Raw genomic sequence first — 19,020 nt, forward strand, 5'->3', positions numbered from 1 at the left:
CTGGAGAGCTTGTGCCTGGCTGCCCCCGCGGCCCCTGGCTGGCCTCCTGCACAAACACCCTGGCAAGGACCCAGCCAGCGGGGCTGTGGGCCATGGAGCTGCCCGGCACGGGGCACGGCAGGGAGCCTGGCAGCCAGCCCACTCTGCTCGCCGCAGGGGGCCCCCGTGGCTGCTGGAGGAAGAAGCCCCCGCCACCCTCCGCCCCACCCTGACTTGTGGCTTTGACGAAATTAACCATGGCCGTGTGAGCTGGCCTGGCTTTGCCAGCCACGGTGACTGGAAGGCTGCCCTGGGGTCAGCGGGTGCACACGGACAGTCCCCGAGGCTCTGGCCGTGGGGGCGCCGTTCTGGGCACTGCCTGTGGTCTGGTGCGGGTGGGCCTCGGGGGCTGGCGTGGGCCCCAGCGGGTGACTGTGGACATGTGGGGTGGTCACTTTTCAGCTTTTTAGGCAATAGTTGGCTGGAATCTAAGTTTTCACTGAACCTTATAAACATTTAGTGACACGCCAGGGGCAGATCTAAATGTCTGATTCCCCAGCGGACAGCGGTGCCCTCGGTGCCAGCGCAAGGAGACGGGGCACCTTGTGGTGGGTGGCCCGGCGGGGGCGGGGATGGAGGTGCCCTGGGGTGCCCTGGGCTTTAGCCTCTGCCTGGCGTCCCCCGAGGACCTCTGACCTCCTGCTTCGCCGAAGTCTGGAGTGCTGTTCCCGTCCCAAAGGGGTTTTTCTTCCCTAAAATGCACGGAACCCCTCCCAGCCTCTGCAGCCCAGCACGACCCCGGGCTGTGGACGCCACCCTCAGCCACCGGGTCTCTGCGCCTCACACCTGTAATGGGGAGAACGGGGTCCGCACCTATGCTGAGTTGTGCGAGTATTTCAATGTCATAATGATGGAAATAAAGGCACAATAAATGCAAATGCGCCTGAATCATCCCGAAACCATCCGCCCTCCCCAGTCTGGGGAAAAACTGTCTTTCATGAAAACAGTCCCTGGTGCCAAAAAGGTTGGGGACCACTGCCCTAGAACATTCTGCCCTCCCCTTGCTGAGCCTCCTAGGAGAAGGGGCAGATACCTGCATGTGTCTAAGTGGCTTCTCCACCCGGAGGCAGGGGCTGGGCCCCCCGGGCCACAGAGGGTGCTGTACCTGTCCATGCACCCTGAGCGAGGCTTCCAAGTTTGGGATCTGAGGAAATCCCGCACCGCCCACTGGCCCGGTGGCAGGAACTCCCTGAGTTGGGAAGCAAAACGCCAACTTCCTGCTCAGCTGCCACCCTGACCTCGCCCAGGGCCCCCCATGGCCCAAGGCCCCCCATCGCCCAAGGCCGTGGCCTCCCCTGCAGCCTCCTCCCCACCTCTAAAGCAGGGCCAGCGGAACTGGGGTGCAGGCGGGTGGGGCCAGGCCTGGGAGGGTGGACTTGGGGGTCAGAGCAGAGGTGGGAGGCCTGGCCTGGCTCCTCACCTCCGAGGCTCTGAGGCTCTGAGGCTGTTCAGCCCCGGAGCGTTCTAATTATAAAGCGTTCTTGAGGGATGCTCATCTGTCAATAAAAAACAAGCAGTGAAAGTGGATGGGGCCGACTCTCCCCGTCCGCTCACGATTGTGCTCACACAGAAGCGATGGAACCCACTGGGGCAGCTACAGCCTGGCCCCACCTGAGGCTTCTCCCTGGGCACAGGTGGGCGCACCTGTGCAGGGCAGCACCTCCTGACCATCAGCCCACCTGGGCCCCTGAGGGTGCCTGGGGCCTGCCCCATGGAGCAGAGAACAGCGGATGGTCAGGGGCCAAGCATGGGGACGTGCCCAGGGAGGCCATGGGCCGTGCTGACACCACACTCCGTCCCTTCTGATGGTGACCCCGGCCGCCCTCTGGGAGAGTAGGGGGCCTGCCTGCCACATGCTGCGGGGCCCTGCACGGGGCTCTGTGTTGTCACTGCCAGCACTGCTAATCAGACGTTGTGGGTCCACAGAGCCATCTGCATTTTGGAAACAAGTCCTAGCAGATAGACGTTCATCATTTGGATTGGAGTGGGTCCCTCTGCAGCCCCAAACCTATGGAGTGGAATCCCATCCCACAGGGGGTTCTCCCTCGTGTTCCCGACAAGAACCAGGCGGTGGGGGGGAGGGCTGCGGGCTGGGGCGCACCGCTCAGCTCCTGGGACCACTCTGCCAGTGTCCTGCTGCAGCCAGGACCCAGGGACTCGGAGCTGGGGGCTCCCAGGCCTCACACACGCCTCCAAGGCCAAGTTCTGGGACCTCCAGGGCCCAGGGATTCCTCCAGCTCCTCGGGAGGACGGAGAGAGAAGCGCCAACACTCTGTGCAGCACGAGCCCAGGGCGCTGACCCTGCCAGTTCTGCTCCCGCCACAGAGCTCTGCCGCGCAACGCAGGCAATTGCCGCAATTTCTCCCTAAGTGATCTTGTTTCCCCTAATAATCCACGTTTCATCTCCACAATAAACATTGTTAGAACTCTTCCCTCGGCTTTAAATACGTATAATTGCTTCTGGTGCCAGTAAAAGGTATTAATTCCACTTATGCATTCCATAAACTTTTAGGATAACGCAATTGATACCATGATCGTGTTGGGACACCTCCGCTATTATTCTCCGGCTTGCAAACCTCCGAGGGGCTGGAAAGTTTTCTCCCGAACCCATTAGTGTTGACTCAGCCTCATTCTGCCCAGGAATCCCTAGCAGAGCCTTTGTGCTTCCCGCCCCGCCTGCCGCGGCTCCTCCGGAGGGCGTGGGGGGGGGGGTGCTCCCACACCGCGTGCAGCCAGCGCCCCCGGGACGGACACACGCACACGCACATGCACACACGGAGTCTCAGGGCAGCTGGAGGTCATCCAGGGGGCCGTGTCCAGGCCATCAGTCGGGCCGGAGGACTCCCAGGGCCAGCCTGCCACCACCCCTGTGCGTGTCCTCACAGTCGTGCCCACGGCAGCCCACCTCACGGTCTGTGGGTGCTGTCACTCAGCCTGCCCCGAGGTGCGCACAGATGCCATGCTGAGCTGGGGTTTTCCACCACACAAAGCCCTCTTGCCTGAACTCAGAGTCCTGTCCCCAAATTTCCCAAGCACTGAGGCAGCCCCCTCCCCTGGAGAGGCCGCGCAGGGGCAGGAGAAGGCTGAGCCAGGCGGCACAGCGTCCAGTTGCCGTCCTGTGAGGCTGCTCTGATGGGGACACTGCTCCTGCTCATCCTCTCTGCTCCGAGGGACTCCTGGGACCAGCCACCCGCTCCACTGCCCACGTAGGGGCTCTCAGGACAGGAGTGGCCATCGGGGCCCAGAGGCACTGCCCAAGCCCCACCCCCCACTGTCCCGGGGAGGGCGTGAAACTGGGATAAAGACAAGTGGTGTCACCACCCTTGGTCCAGCTCCACCAGCCACCTGGCCACCATCCAACGGGCCTCAGTCCCCTCCCTGATAGCTGTGAGCCTCCCCATCATCTGCCTCACCCCAAGTCCCCGATGTGTCCGTCAGTGGGACCAGCCTTGGCCAGGACAGCACCCACAAACCGCCAGCTCCCCAGGCACCAGGCCCTGCGCTAAAGAGTCCCATGAGCCAGCTCATTTGTCCCCACCACGGCCGGCAGGCCACATCCCCGACAGGTGAGGATGCCAGGGCAGGGAGGGGAAGCAGCAGGGCACTCGCTGCAGATCTGGGGACCACCCAGCAGGCAGCTCAGCGCCACCCTGTCCTGCCATACAATGTCCCACCCAAAAAACCCCAACCTTGCCCTGTCACTGGGCACAATCTTGTGGCCAAACACAGATCCCTCCTCTAGCTGCCCGGTTTCCCGTGACCCACTTCCTCCTCATCCTGGCTTCCCGTGTGGGGGTGGAGGTGTCAGAACCCTGGGCAGGGGCCGGGGAGGCCTGCACATGTGTACGCAGGCTATGTGTTTACACGTGTGTGTGCACATGTGGGGGTGCTTGTGTCTGTGTGTGTTTCCGTGTCCCCACTCGTGCATATGGGCACACGTGCACATGAGCCCGTGAACTGCGGCCTGCAGACCCCGTGGTGCCCAACGGGATCCGAGGTCTGATGAAATGGGTCAGGGCAGACGGACCTCCTGGGGCGGGGGAGCCCCACCGCAGGCCTCAGCAAAGCAGAGGCCAAAGACCCCATTAACAGCTGCGGTCACCTGGGGGCTGGTGCGGGGGTTTTCCTGACGGGGAGAGGAAGGGAGGCAGCAATCGACATGGAATTGCACTTGAGAAAAATATGAATTATCTATCAGTTACCAGCAGCGGCGTGGCGGGGGCCGAGTGCGGAGTGGCGCTGGGGCCCGGACACAGGCCCCGGCAACAAGCCTGAGCAGCACCCGCACAGCGGGACCCTGGGAGCTGAGAGCAGGCGCTGCCCGCCCCCACCCTGGGCAAGGACAGAAGCGCTGGTGGGGGTCTGCTCCCAGAGAGCTGAGGTGCCAAAATCTCATTTCCAATGTTTGTCCCACCCCACTGCCTCTGTCGCTGAGAGGGGGCGGGGGAGCCAGGCAGAGGCAGCAGCATCCTCCTCCCGGCTTGCTCCAGGAGCGTGTGCAGGGCGCCAGGCGGGAGCGGCCGTCCAGGGTGGGGGTCGGGGCTTGGAGGCAGAGCCTGCCCCTGTCCCCAGTAGGCTTGGCCAGGCAGGGCTGCCCTGTCCGTCCGAGCAGACCCCCCATGGGGTACTCAGGGCAGGGCAGGGCAATTGAGACAGAACCGTGTGTCCCTTGAAAGCTGATGCCACACACCTGGCTGGGGGGTGGTGGAGACCCTGGGTGGGGGCAGGCAGCCAGCACAGAGGGGGCAGGTGGCATCCCTCCCTAAGGACCAGCTCAGACCATCCAAGATGCCCTGGCGGGGCTGCCGGCAGACACAGACAGCTGGAGGAAGGGAGGCAGAGCTCCCGCCGCTGCCCACCAGGACCGGGGGTGCTGCTCCCGAAACCATCCTGACAACAGGATGCCGGTGACGGAGGGGAGAGGACTTAGGGGACAAGTCTGAACTTGGAAGAAGGGCGGTGTGAGGCTGCAGTCCCTAGAAGTGTGCAGTGCAGGGAAGCCTGGGGGCTCCCGACCTGGCTTCAGGAGGCCCAGCTGGACCTCAAAGCGGGCGGAGGGACGGAGGATCCTGGTCCCCTCCCCTACCCGCAGGTGCAGCGGCCACAGAACCAGTGGTTCAGGAGGGCCAGCCACCTCGTCAGCACCGCAGTGACGCAACAGTAAGACAGCACACGGGCTTCTGTGAGCTGAGCTCTGTGCTGGGCACTGCACGGGCACGAGCCCCCGTCCTGTCTCCACCACGTGGCAAGGAGCGTGGATCACAACTTAGAAACGGAGAAAACCGGGCATCAGGTTGGGGTCTGCAATACCTGCTGGATGGGTGGGGGAGGAGCCCTGGAGGAGGTGCCATGGTCCTCCCGCCCCTCTCGGCCCCCCCGGAGGCCCAGGAGCCCAGGCTGGGGAAGCCCATGGCCTGAGCGAGAAGCAGAAACAACCCAGGGCAGCCCCGCCTGGAACCCAGACCCCAGACCAGCCTGCAGGGCTGTCCCGTCCACCTGCAGAGCCTGACCGACTGCCTTAGGCTCCGCCCTGCCCTGCAGCCCTCCAGGAGCATGGGAAAACCGCAGCGATGGCCAGCAGGGCTGTGGGGACTGTGGGACCCAGTTCTTAAAGCGGAAGAGCCTGGGGGGCCCCTGCTCAGCCATCCTGGGTGGGGGGATGCAGCCCCCCTGCACTGACTTCTGGATCCTGCCCAAGCTGTGCCACTGTGCACCTCTGCAGCCCGCGGCCGGGCTGGGCCGCCCCGGCAGGGTCCGCTCTCCCCCTCCTCGGTGGGGCGAGGAGACCACGAAAGCCCTTGGGACTGCCCATCCCACGCAGCGTCCACTGCACCCCGCACGCCGGGCCGGCCTTCCCACGGCCTCCACCCCGCCCTCTCCTTTCCCAGCAGCCACTCTGGCCGTGCAGCTCAGCGGCCAGGACCACAGATGCGGGGTCCCAGATGCAAGGCCCCCACCCGGCACCCCCACTTACTATGTGGGTCACTCTGAGCAAGCCACCTGAGTCTCAGTCTCCTTGGCTGTAAAGTGGGAACAATAATAGATTTGACCCTGTGGGTGGCTGGCGGTTTTAAGAGTTTGCTGAACTCAAAGCATGTCGCACAGCGCCCGGCTTGTGGTGAGTGGCTGTGTGCACGTGTGAGCTTGTCAAGGTTGGCAAGATCCCCGCCCTGCGCCAGACTGTCCCCAAGGGCACCTTAGTGAGGACCCGAGTCCTCAGCCCTGCAGCCCCACCCCCGACCTCCCTGCCTTACGCCAGTGCCTGGGGTGACACCTGAGACAGACTCCAGGGCAAAGCCCTGATCCACCAGCAGCTGCTCCTCACAGCCCGGAGGAGGCAGTTTCCGTGGACCCCGGGGCCAGCAGCCCCCAGATGCGTGCAGGGAGGCTGGTCAGCTGGTCTTGGCGGGGACGGTCTGCCCCTGCCCCACGGGCCTCACCAGCAGGCCAAGGCCACCCCCTCTGGGGCCCTTCGGGAGGTTGGCTGGCTCCACCGCGAGTCCCAGGGGTGGGCACACCCAGACTGCCCAGCCCGAGACCCGCCTCCTGCCCTGATGCTCCTCCCGGGCCGGTGGGAACCCCCGTGCGGACAACCCAGTGCACTCAGCCCTCCCGAGGTACCCAGGATGCAGCCACCCCCTCCCCGGCCCGAGGCCCCTGGGAGCAGAGACAACTCACCGTCCAAGTGGCCGACTTGGCTGTGCTCGACTGCTGGAAAGTGACCTCGAAGTGGTGGGGGCCGGGGTAGTCGGTGTTGGAGGGGATGACAGGCGCCGGGGACATGGTGTCGAAGGTGGAGCTGGGCTGGGCGTAGGGCGAGTGGGTGGGCACGCTGGCCGCGTGCTCCGGGGTGTAGGGGCTGGCCGGGGCCGCGCGGCTGCCCATCTGGTCCATGGTGCTGCTGAGCAGATTGAACTGGGCCTGGCAGGGGGCGGCGGGGAGGGGAACACACACAGTCAGTCGTCCTGTCCCATCCCGGAGGTGTCCTGTTACAGGAGCCTTAAAGGGCCAGCGGCTCCAGTCATCCCAAATATTTCCTCGGCCCCCCCCACCCTAACAGGCCACTACTTGTGTTGGGATAAACTGACATATTCACCTCGCCCTCCCCTCTGCCTCGGCCCCCGGTGCCAGGGCTTCTGGGGATCCACCCAGCCGCTGACAAGGTGGAATCCAGGCTCGCACCCTGGGAGGGAGGTGTCGGGGCCCCCAGCCCCCTGCCCAGGCGACTCCACATGCTCGGGGGGCAGCACAGCTCCAAGGAGAGACCCCGGCCGCAGGAAGCCAGGTGGGGCTTGGCCCCAGCCTGCAGGGTGGGCACACCGGGTGTGTGCATGGGCACCCCCGAGGCCCTGGAGCCCAGATCTGGCCCCTCAGCACAGCCATCCAGGCAGTGGGACAGGACTGCGGCTGCGTGTCACTGGCTGAGCCAGGTTTTCCCATGTGGGCGGCCTCGTCCTTTTTAGAACAGCCTCGTCCCTATTAGGCGGCAGGGTCTCCAGCCCCCTCCCACAGCCTCTGGCTGCAGAGTTCTGGCTGGCCCACACCCCAGGCCCCTCCAGGATCACACACCCGAGGAACAGGAACTCCAGTGAGTGCATCCCGGGTCCTCCTCTGTGGGGTCCCAGGACCCCAGGAGGGATCGGCCTCTGCCAGGAGCCTGGGGGAGGCCCGAGCGGAGGGAGGGGTGCCGGCCTAAACTCCAGCATCTCAGACCTCAACTGGAGGCTCCCGGCAGAGGCGGGTGTTGGAGAACGGCTGCCCTGGGCCCGTTTGGTGACAGGCGCTGACACCCTCTGCCGGGGCCGTGCGAGTTTTAACGCACACAAACTCAATCTTCCCTACAGGCTGGAGATGAGCGCTGCTATTGTCCTCGTTTGACAGATGGGGAAACTGAGGCATGGACTGGGTGAAGGGACTTGCCCTGGGTGACACAGCAACCCCAGCAGATGACACAGAGACCAGCGGCCAGCAGGGCGGCCTGAGCACCCCAGGGACAGAGCCGTGAGCTGGGATCGCGGTGGGGGGAGGGGCATCGAGCACGGGAGCAGGGCTCCCCATGTCCCTCCCAGAGCAGCGCGGAACCCTGCAAGCGCACTCCCTGCCCTGCCACCAGCCGGCCTCCTGCACACTGAGTCGCTTGGGCTCCCCCAGGCCAGACCCCCCTGCCAGCGAGGGTGCAGGACGGCTGCGCTGCAGGCAGACTTACTCCCAACCCGGCGTCCCCCCTCCCTGCACCGCAGTCTTCCCCATCACAGGAGGGCTGGGCAGAAGAACCCAGAGTCCCTCCAGCTCAGCTTGCCCGGAGGGCACACCCCCCCCCCACCCCGCTGAGCGTCCAGGACCACAGACCCCAACCCTGGCCCCTCCCAGCCCTGGGCCTGGTCCAGACGTCCAGGACTCATGGCTGGGCTGCGCGTCCCAAGGGAAACACACACCTGGCGCGTCAGGAGGGAGCGTCCACTCCTGGAGGCTGCCCAGCGTGCAGGCAGCTCCCCCGGGTGACGTCTGAGGGGCAGAGAGGGGGCAGGGGGCAGGGGCTGTCTCTGAACCACACCATGGCCACTGTTCTCGGGCCTCCGACAGCCAGGCAGGTGCCTTCCTTGGGTGTCCCAGACCCGGGACAGCCAGTGGCCACCAGAGTGCATCTCGGGCCCCGCAGGGCCAAGCCGCCAGGTCTGACCCACACCCTGGGCTCTGCTGCAAGGGCCTTGGCTGCAGGCCCTGGACAGAGCTGCCGCCGGAAGGAGCCATCAGGTGGGCCATGAACTTGGGGACCATCTGCCCATGGGACAGGTCCCTCTGTGGGACAGACCCTGCCCACCTCACTGGCACGCTGAGGCATCCTTCCGGGTTCTGTCGGGCCCCATGACCTTCCCAACTGCCGGTGCCACACGAACGTCACAGCACCCCATGTCCAGCACGTGGCTACACAAGCTGGTGTCTGTGCCCTGGAGTGGCATCGGCCGTGGGAAGGAGCGAGGCCCTGACACAGGCTATGCACGGACGGACCTTGGAAACATCACGCTGAGCAAGAGCCACACACAAAGGCCGCGTGGCAGACGGTTCCGCACACATGAAATGTCCAGGACAAGCTGACCCACAGACACGGGACACGGATTAGCGGCTGGGCTGGGCTGGCGGGGAGGACGGGGGCGTGACAGCTAAAGGGTACGGGATTTCTTTTGGGAGTGATGAAAATGTTCTAAAGTTGGCGATGGCTGCACGTGTTGTGCATATACTAAAAAAGCATGGAACTGTGCACTGTGAATGGGTAAATTGTTTAACAGCCTTGTAAAGAATTAAAGAAAAAAATGAATGGGTAAGTGGTATGGCATATGAATTGTCCCTTAAAGCTGTTAAAAATACACAGAGAGGGACCGATTCTCACCACTCCTGGCTCCTGGGCTGTTGCGAGGGGGTCCCAGGGAAGGGACCACTGCCCCCCTCAGAGAAAGGCAAGCCCCACTCAGCCTGCAGCCTGGGCTGGGAGACCTCACCACCCCAGCCCAACAAGTTACCGGTAGGCTCATGGCAGTTTGGACAGGCCCCAGCCCCCAGCTGCCCTTATGGTGATGGTGACGGTGATGGTGACGGTGACAGTGGAGTTGCAGGGGGTGACGTGGGGAAGGGCAGAGCACAGCCCAGGCCCTGGCCCAAAGCCACCCCCTTCCAGACTCCTCTCCGTGGCCCATGTGGCCTCCAAGGTCTCCATGAACTGCTTCCCACCACTGCTTCCGATGCCAGCCCACACCCTGCCTGGTCTGGCCAAGACCCCTCACCAGCCTGGGCTGCGCTCAGGGGCCACTGCTCTGAGGGCTTAGACCTGGTCACATGGCTGGAGCAGCCCCCAGACCCCAAGTGCCCTCTCATGCCACCCAGTCCAAGCACCTTAACGGCCGTTCTCTGGAAGGACAGGCTTGAGTGTCCCTAGAGGTTTGTGTGCCCCTGCTGGACTGTGAGCCCTGGGAGGACCCACGACATGACAGCCACTGGCCACACGGGGTACGGAGTGCACGAAACGTGGCCAGCATGGGCAGGGCCATGCCGTGGCTGTCAGCTCGCCCTGATCCCAAGGGCTCAGGCCACAGAAAGAAGAGAAAACTCCTCCTTCGCAATTTCATACTGATTGCACGCCAAAACTGTCCCAGTGTGGGTAAATAAATTAAATTATTGAATGACTCCCACCAGTTTCTTTTCACCTTTTCAAACATGGCTACTAGGAAATGCAGAGCAACAAACGTGGCTCACGTTCCAGACCCTCGGTCGGAGTTCTCAGTACACAGCGGCTGCTCCAGAGGTTTGCTGGATGCGTGAACTAGCAGAATGAATGAATGAGCGAATGAATGATGCAGGACGGCTGCCCAGGAGTGAGGACGGGGCATGAGCAGGCCCCTCGCACGCCCCAGCACGCGGCACCAGCCCAACACTCCCCACCTCCTCCACGTGCCCACCCGGGGCCCTGGAGGAAGGGTCTTCCCGGTCTCGGGCAGCGCCGTGGGCTGTCCGGCGAGGCCTCCCGTGTCGGGACAGTGGCGAGGGCCGCGTCCCCCCCACCCTCCATCCCTAACAAGAGGATGGCAGGGCCAGCGGCGGGGCGTGGGGCCCACACTCCTTGTTCAGGAGAAGTAGGATGAGGACCCGTGACAACGTGGTTCATATTTTAACTTGTCCACATTCTTTCATGATCTGAGGAAGGTGCCAAGGAATTAGTCACTGAGCCCAAAGGAGGAGAACTGATAGGATCTCTGCGCCCAGCGGCAGCGAGGCAGGAGGGAGCTCGAGCCTCGCAGCAGGCAGGCCCCCCGGCCCTCTCCTGGCGGGCCACAGCCCCAAACAGGCTCCCTTGGCACAGCCTGCCAGGTGTGCCCCCGGCTCCCTGGCCCTGTCTGATGCCACCAATGCCCCCTCCTCTGCAGGGGCACGGGGCTGGGCCAGGCCGGGGCAGGGCTGTCCTCATGCCCAGGGGAAGCTGCTCACTGAGCCTCCTCTCCTTCTCGCCTGCAGGGACCACCTCCCTCCCCGCTCACCCCGTTGTGGGCACGGGCTGATCTTGTCCCCAGAAGATGTCAGAGGTTTTGCGGCTGCAGCTTTGAGTGCAGCTGGGAACGGTGCTGATTGGGAAGTGTGGGTGACTTTTTGCATGGCTGGCCACCTCCTTCCCTGTCCCCACCTCCCAGGTTCGAGGACTCTGCCCGCAAGGAAACTTCTTCCCGCTTCCTTCCTTCCCAGGGTTGTGGAGCTTTGCCTGGGGCCCGGCGCCTGCCCCAGACCAAAGCTGCCGAAACCAGGAGGCCTGGACCCAGGGCTGGGACCCGCCAGCAGTGGAGGCACAACACACGTCTGCACGGGAGCCGGGGGGCCCCGGAGAGCTGGGGGGCCCCTGGAAGCTGAGGCGAGACCCACTTGGCAGCGGGGAGGAACCAGGCAAAAGCAGGACTTTTTTGGTTTGTTTTGCTTCCAATAAGAGCTCCCAAGATAGTGGGCTAATTGGGACTCGCCCGGCCTGCGGCGGCCACAAGTGCCTACTTGTGCACACCGGGCTCCTGGGCCCGACCCAAGGAGGGAACGTGGGCTCGGGAGCCCGGGAGCCAGCGGGTGGCCTTTCCCCCAGTGTCCCCCCAGCATTCAGGTATCGGACACACCAGGCCCGCTGGGGTCCCCAGGGCCTGGCTGGGAGCAGGAGCTCTGCCAGGGGACCAGGGCTGGGGTGAGTGTGTCCCTCCCAGATAGGCGCTGTCTCACACCAGACGCCACCCAGAGGGGCCTGGACGGTCCCAGGAGCCCTCGTGCCTCTGCGGGACCAGACAGGCTCTCGCAGGTGCTCCCACGGCCTCTCGTGCGTTTGTCTACAGACAGCCCCGCCCCCACCCCCCGAGTTCTCTGCCACCCGGAGCAGGACTCAGGGCACCTGCGGGTCAGACGCCCAACACACTGGCAGTCTGGGGTGGCCCGTGTGTCCCGGCCTCTGCGGAGCAGGCCAGGCTTGCCCCCCGGGGTCCCAGGGTGGTCTCATTGTTTCTGCTGCAGTTCAGGCGAGGGGCACAGGGCATCTCCCTGGGGCTCTGGGAGGACCCGGGGGTAGTGACTGGGCTGGGGCGCAGGAGGGGTCTCCGTGTTGGCACTTGCGGGTGTCAGGAGTGGAGGCTGCATGAGCAGGGGCTGCAATCTCGGCCAGTGGGTGGGAAACCGTAGGGCTCCTCCCGAGGGACCCTCTAGGGAGAGGACGCAGCCTCTGGGGCGGGTGGATGGCGGCACGCAGAAGCCCTCGAAAGGCTCTTGACGGCTGCTCAGCCCATCCCACAGCCCCCAGGCCCGGGACCTTGTCTCTCACCCCTGCAGGTCTGCGGGGGCCGCCGCGGGTGCACCTGTGCTCAAGATGGCACGGGCTGGGGCCGGGGCAGTGGGCAGCCACACGAGGGTGCTGCTCTCTGGCCTTGGCCAGTCTCGGGGCTCAGCCTGGTCCCTAACCTTGTCTGTTTGACCCACCTAAGTCCCCAGGGTGGCAGCAGGCCCGTGACCTCACCCTGAAGCTGAGGGGCCAGGGAGTGAGAGGCCACATGGAGACCGGGCCCCCAACCTCCCAGTCTCCTCCAGGAGGGTCCTGCCTGCCCGGGAGCAGAGGGGAGAGGCCCAGCCCCACAGCCCACTAGCGGGACCCCAGCACCTGCCCTTTGCTGCCCAGGCTGGGATGGTGGTGGCTGGGGCCTAGGGGTCCCCACAATGTGGGCAGGAGGTGGCCAGGGCTGCACCCACGGGGACGGGGGCTCTCCTGGGTACAGCGATGCTCCGCTCTGCCACCCTCAAGAGCAGGACTGAGGTCAGGAGTTCCGGGGGCTGAGTCCCAGCTCCACCAGTGTGACCCAGCCCACCGCTGTACCGCCCGGGCCTCAGCCTCCTCTTCTGCAGAGTGGGGGGGAATCGACACGCTGTGCAGGGTGGCGTGGAGCTCAAGAGGGTCGAGAACCCCTGTAACCCGGGACTTCCTGTCACCAGACATGACCCCTTCCCGCCGACTGTCTAGAAGGCACAGAGTCCTGCAAGGAGGGAGCCTCGGCGGGGCTGGCCGCGGAGGAGCAGGGACAGGGCCAGGGTCACCCACTCGGGGCACCAAGTGAGCACCAGGCACGGGGGCCGATGGGTGAGCGGGGGGTGCTCTGGGGAACCTGCTGCCCTGGGGTTGGGGTCTCTCTTGTCCTCTTATTTGTCCTGGAACTGCTGGCACCTAATGTCGAACTGGATGCCTAGAAACTCCTGGTTGAACAAAACAGACCCCGAAACCCACGGGGGCAGTTCCAGCCGGGGCAGCCCCGCAGCAGCTGCTGGCAGAAGTGGCCACATGTCCCTGATGTCCGGAGTCCCGTGCCCAGACAGTGCCCAGGGCCAGGCCACCTTCCCCAGGACACTGTCAGCCCGGGCCACCTCTCCACCATCCTCTGCCCCACCCCTGGGACTCAGCTGCAGCCGAAATCGGCACCGCCCTGCGCCAGGGCTTCGGTCCGCTTTCATGTGGAACAGGATCTTACGGTTTATTTTAAAGATTCCCATTTCCCACGTTAACTGCTTAAAATTTACAACCCATTTCAAATGCTTTGTTTTAGATGTAGATGGAAAATAAGTTATTTTGGCGTTTCTGTCCCGGTTCCCTCCTAAGCCGCCAGTGTCCAGGCAGAGCTGCCAGAGTCCAGGACACTGGGGCAGGACGACAGACGGGGCAAGGACGGGGAGGACCACACAGTCGGGTGACAAGGGACAGACATGGGACCCTCTGGAATGGAACTTGTTTTTCCTAGTGAAAATGGTAACAGAGAAATCTGCCAGTGAAATTTGAAAGGACTCTGGCCACGTCCCCAAAGGCCCGTTCGTCTGGTGGAGGAGACGGCAGGGAGAGGACACCTCCCACCTGGTCCCTGCGCGGGGCCGGTGGGGTCGGGGAAGGCTGGGCCCAAACGATTGGAGAAGCACACGAGGTCCCCGTGCAGCCCGCAGGGAGGGGGAGGGCGGAACTCACGCCCCCGTGGGCGGCGGTGCCGGGTCCTGAGGGAGCCCCGTGTCCAGCCTCTTCCCTACACGGCTGGCCCACACCACGCGGTCTCGGGGACCCTGCGCCTCTCTGCACCCGTACGGCCCCCCACGGCTCACCTGTTGGAAGCCCCCCACCACCCGCACCCTCAGCCGTCCCTGTGTCTGGGGCTTCCCCTCCCAGGGCCCTGGGTAGAGGAATGAGCCTCGTAACACACACCGTGTGGGTTCAGATCCTGTCTCCACTGCCCACCGACGGCGGGACCCTGGTCTTCACTTGACCTTGCCGCCTTGGCTGCCGCAGGAGGTGCAGGGTAATACTAACGCGTGTCGGAGGGTTTCTGTGAGCGTCCAGGCCGTCAATCCACGTACGGAACTGAGAACAGCACCCCACACACGCCAGGAGGTCACTGCAGGGACTCCCCTACCCGTCCCGGGTGGGCACAGCCCCCGGCAGAGCTAGTGCCTCTGCGAGAGAGAGGTTCGCGGAGAGAAGCAGGTACGATCCCGCCAGACCAGGGGGAACTAAAGGGGGGGCTGTTCTCTTTTATTGGGGTGGGGGATGAATTTTCCCTGTGAAAGTTCCCAAGCGACCCTTCCCTCCTCTAGCACCGGGCTGGCCGCGTCCAGTCTCGTGCCCTGCACTCAGGACGTCCCTTCTAGAAGGTGAGCCACCTCTCCTGGCCACAGTCAGGTCTCGCAGGCTGGAGACAGCCCACCTGGGTCCACTCGCCAGGGGGGGCCTGCTGCCAGTGTCACTGCCACGGTTTCCCTCCTGCTCCCCAAGACTGCTGGTGGCCGGAAGTGGGACATTTCCAGCGCCCTGGCAAAGATGGCTGAGAGCCCCCAGCGCAACGCCCAGCGAAACACACCCGGACCTACGTGACCTGTGCAGATGTGGAAGCCGCAGACCACAGCTGGGGGCTTCGCACCTGCCTCCCTCCCCTCCTCCCCCTGCAGACCTCGCTGAGCCCCAGCCCCACCGGGCCCCACCGGGCCCCACCCGGCCCCCAGTGTCTGGCCTCGCACTTGGCAGCACCCGCTCTGTCTAGAGCCGCACCAGGGCCTCTGGACACTTCTCCCCCCTCACCCCAATGACTGCAGGTGCCTCCTGCTCCCCTGAGCACAAGGGCCTCACCCCTGCTCTCTCTGTGTCCCTCTGAGGCCCTCGACCTGCCAACCACCCGCACTCTCCAGCTCTGGGGCACGGGGGGAGCCGCCTTGCTCCCCGCTTCCTCACACCCTCTGCCCCCCGCCCCTCCAGACCCTGTTCAGAGCCCGGCTCCCCTGGGAAGCTCCTCCTGGTCAGTCGCTGGGAACTGAGGCCACGAGAGCTCCCGAGGGTGGGGACCACGTTGTGGGCCCGGCCTGGCAGGGGTCGGGGGTCAGGGGCTCAGGTCAGAGCCCCAGCTTCACCTCGGCCTGGCCGTGTGGCCCCTTCTTTGTGGAAAGACAGGCCAGAGTCGGAGCGGGAGGCAAGCTGAGCAGCAGAGGGAGGGGCTCTCACCCTGCGCCGCTGCCCCCAGCCCAAGCCCGGCCCGCTCCCCCGGCCTCGGTCCTGCTCCCCGGCTGGGCGGGAGCTCCGGGCAGCGGCGGGGATGTGTCTGTTCTTTCTACCCTGTCAGCCACAGTGCGGTGCAGCCGGCCCTCAACAGATGTTTCCAGAAGGGAGCATGGTGCCTGGGGTCTGGCTTTAGGGGTTGGGGGGGTCTTCCTGGAGCCTCCTGAGGGGCCCGTGGGCCTGCCCCTCGCCCTTGGGGCCTCTCCCTCCGCCCTGGGCGGGGGTCTGAGTCTCCGTGCCTTGATCCCAGCGCTGGTAGGACAAGGGAGTCAGTGCCCTCTGCTCCGGGAGGACCCCGAGGCCAGACCCCGGTGGGCTTCACAGAGCACAGAGCTCTTCCAGCGCCCTGACCTCCTCGTGGGCGTGTCTGAACGTGGGCCCAGCCTCGCCCCAGGGCCAGCGGCTGACATGCGGTCTGGGCTCCGGCAAGGAGACAGCCGTCCCCCTCGGAGCAGGACCTCCATCCCGCTGGTATTTCCCAGGGCTGTGATTAAACGCATGGAAATGCCAACAAGACTCGACTTGCGCCAGGGGGAAGGCTCCCTCTCCTGAAATATGCACACAGCACCCTCTCCTCTTACCTGGGGCTGAGACAGGGCCTTGCCCAATCCGTGCCAGAGCCACGTGGAACTTTCCTCACCTCAAGCCGGAGAAACGTGCCCCCAGAAGTCCCGAGAGGCTGCTCAGACCTGTGTCTGCAGGACCTCAAGGCCCGGGGCTGCCGCCCGCCTGCCTCCACCTGCACACAGCAGCCGAGCGCAGCGGGTGGGCGGCCCGGCCCCCACAGCGTCCGCAGAGGGCCCCGGTGGGTCCCCAGGCTGCACCCCCACCAGGCTCTGCAGCGCTGCCCACAGAGGCAGGTGGCCCACGGGTTGCACAGTCTCTCTTCACCCACCCTTGTACGGGCTGGTCCAGGCCCTCCCGCCCAGACAGCCTGGGGTGGGCTGAGAGGAGAGGACTCGGCTTCCGCCGGCTCCTCGCCCACCCAAGCCCCACCAGGCGGGGCCAGAAGTCAGCCTCCTGCCCCAGAGCCACGCCAGTTGTGGGCCCATCACACACCCCTGCCCTGCCCGTCTGTCCGTCCCCCTGCCCTGCGGGGGCCCAGCAGGCTCTGCCTGTGCCAGCCTTGCGCTGGTGCTGAGACACCGGGGGGCCGGGTAGCAGCGTCTCCCGGACCCTCCTGAGCCCGCGTCTGTGTGGGGACCTGGGCCACGGTGACGGAGAGTGAGCGTGCACAGCTGGCCTGAGGAGCTGGGTGTGACAGGGGCAACATGGGGCATGGGGTGAAGCCGTCACGGATGTCCCATCTCGGCCCTTGGTGACCCAGAGATGGAGGGAATGGCGGCCCAGGGCAAGCTGGGGGCGGGGAGCATGAGGTAGGGACAGACCCTGGGCGCCAGGGAGACAGTGTCACTTGAGCAGCACATCGTCCCACCTGCTTCACCCTGCCAGCCCCCGTCAGTGGCTCCGAGGGGGACGGATGGTCCCATCCCCGCGCCTGCCCGGGACACCCCTCCTAGGCCGGCCAGTCGTCCACACCCACTTCCCGGGCCTATGGCCTGGCACCTGCCTGGGGAGGGGCAGTGGCCCCGGCACACAGACACGGTCCCACATGGGACAGCAGTAAACAAACCGGCCAGCCAGGGAGCATGTGGGGGCCCAGGGGACCGAGAGAGGCAGAGGAAAAACAGAATCAGGCGTCCAGGCAAGGAGGGGCTTGAGCCAGGCCCTGCGGGAAGTGAATGATCCATCGCAGGTGCTGGGAGGGCAGGTGTTGGGGGTGGACTCAGGTGCGGCCTGTGGTGCAGGAAGGGCTGAGGCCGAGTGCAGGGGGAGCTGGCGGCAGCGGGAGGGGAGCACAGAGGAGGGGGTGCCCAGGGTCGCAAGGGCTCCTTAGGTTCCCGGAGCAGACAGCACCCAGCGCCCGGGAGACAGCGCGGGGCAGGGGTGCGGGTGGGCGCGAAGGGCCCGGCAGGTCCAGCCCGGCAGGTCCTCAGGGTTCACAGGCATTGGGCTGCCAGAAGGGCCCGGGGTTTGGGCTGAGCAAATGGAAGGTGGGTTCCCACAGCCAAGGTCAGGTGACGTCACCATCAGGGCAAGCTGCAGTGCTCAGTTTGGGTCTAGCAAGCGGCGGCCCCCAGGCTGGCCAGCAGGCAGGTGGGCAGGGCTGGGGGCAGAAGAGAATCTGGCCCCGGGGGTGGGTGGAGTGACTCCTCCACGCCCCTGGACCTGCCTCGGCCCAAGGTGGCTGAGCCCCACCATGCCTGGAGAGGGGCGCGGGGGCCACCAGGCCCAGCTCAGGTCTCCGTCTCCCCTTGCCCATCCCAGATGGGCTCTGTCCTCTCGAGCCCCAGGAACCCCTCTCAGGTCCCCAGCGTCTCCGTGTGGCTGAGCCTCAGTCCCCTTTCTGTCCTCCCTGAGTCCCCCTCCGTGTGGTCCCCACCCAATCCTGGCTTTAATCACCCACCCACGCCTGGGATGCCCAGGGTCACCTGCACACCCCCTGCCTGCCCGACAGCCGCAGCCAAGTGTCCAGGCGGCCGCTCCAGCCAGCGTGGTCTGACTGCTGCCACCTCCCACCCTAAGCCTGCTCCAGCCTCCCCGGGAGCAGCAGGGCTGGTCCGCAAGGCCCCAGCACAGACCTGCGCCTGCTGCCTGCACCCTCCCGCCCGCACTCTGAAGGTCACCTTCAAACTCCATCCCGTGCCTGACCACCACCCACCCTCCATGGAAGCCCTCCTGTTGGAGCCAGCGGGGAGTCACCTCCCCCACATCCAGCCCAACAGCAAATCTCGTCCAGAACCCCAGGGCTCCTCTCCCCTCCCGGCCCACCTGGCCCACGTACAGCCTCCCTCCCTCACCTGTGCGGTGCCGGCTCCGCCTCGGCCCTGCCCCCCTGCGGCGCGTCCCAGCACTGCAGCCCGGGGCCCTAGCGCCTGTGTCCCTGTGTCAGCTCAGGGCCCGGCTCCACACGCACAGGAGGCGTCTAGGGACTGTTTCTTGCCTCATGGATCAGCTTTTCCCGCCTGGGCCTGCCCTGGCGCCCTTCCTGCCCGGAGGCCTGCCCTCCCACCCCTGGTGCACAGGCGGCCTGTGCTGCCCCTCGGCACAAGGGCAGCCACGCTCACGCAACACACGGTCACCGATGCCCGCCACACTGGAGAGACCGGGAGACAGACCAGGCCCATCGTTCGCTGCCCAGCCACGGGGATGACACCACAGCCCAGACAGCCGGAGCCCCAGTTGACACAGAAAGGCACAGGGAGAACCAGCGGCATCTAATGTCACCCTTGCTTATCGAGTGAGACCCTGAGCTCTGAAGAACAGTGGCCGGGGAGGAGGCCGGATGGGGCTGCTGGCGGCCAGGAATCTGGCGGGGGGAGAGCCCTGGGCATCGGGGA

General features: G+C 65.3%; 1 protein-coding gene across 2 annotated transcripts in view; it reads right to left on the minus strand.

The window, feature by feature from the left end:
* Positions 1 to 19,020, minus strand: part of TP73 (tumor protein p73) — a 52,364-nt gene that overhangs the window by 13,636 nt on the left and 19,708 nt on the right. For both annotated transcript variants that reach the window (XM_045548694.1, XM_045548695.1), the window contains one exon: positions 6,718 to 6,960. In XM_045548694.1, the coding sequence (XP_045404650.1) occupies positions 6,718 to 6,960 (243 nt within the window). The remainder of the gene's footprint in view (positions 1 to 6,717; positions 6,961 to 19,020) is intronic.

Source organism: Lemur catta, chromosome 3 (assembly GCF_020740605.2).
Source record: "Lemur catta isolate mLemCat1 chromosome 3, mLemCat1.pri, whole genome shotgun sequence".
Lineage (NCBI taxonomy): Eukaryota > Metazoa > Chordata > Mammalia > Primates > Lemuridae > Lemur > Lemur catta.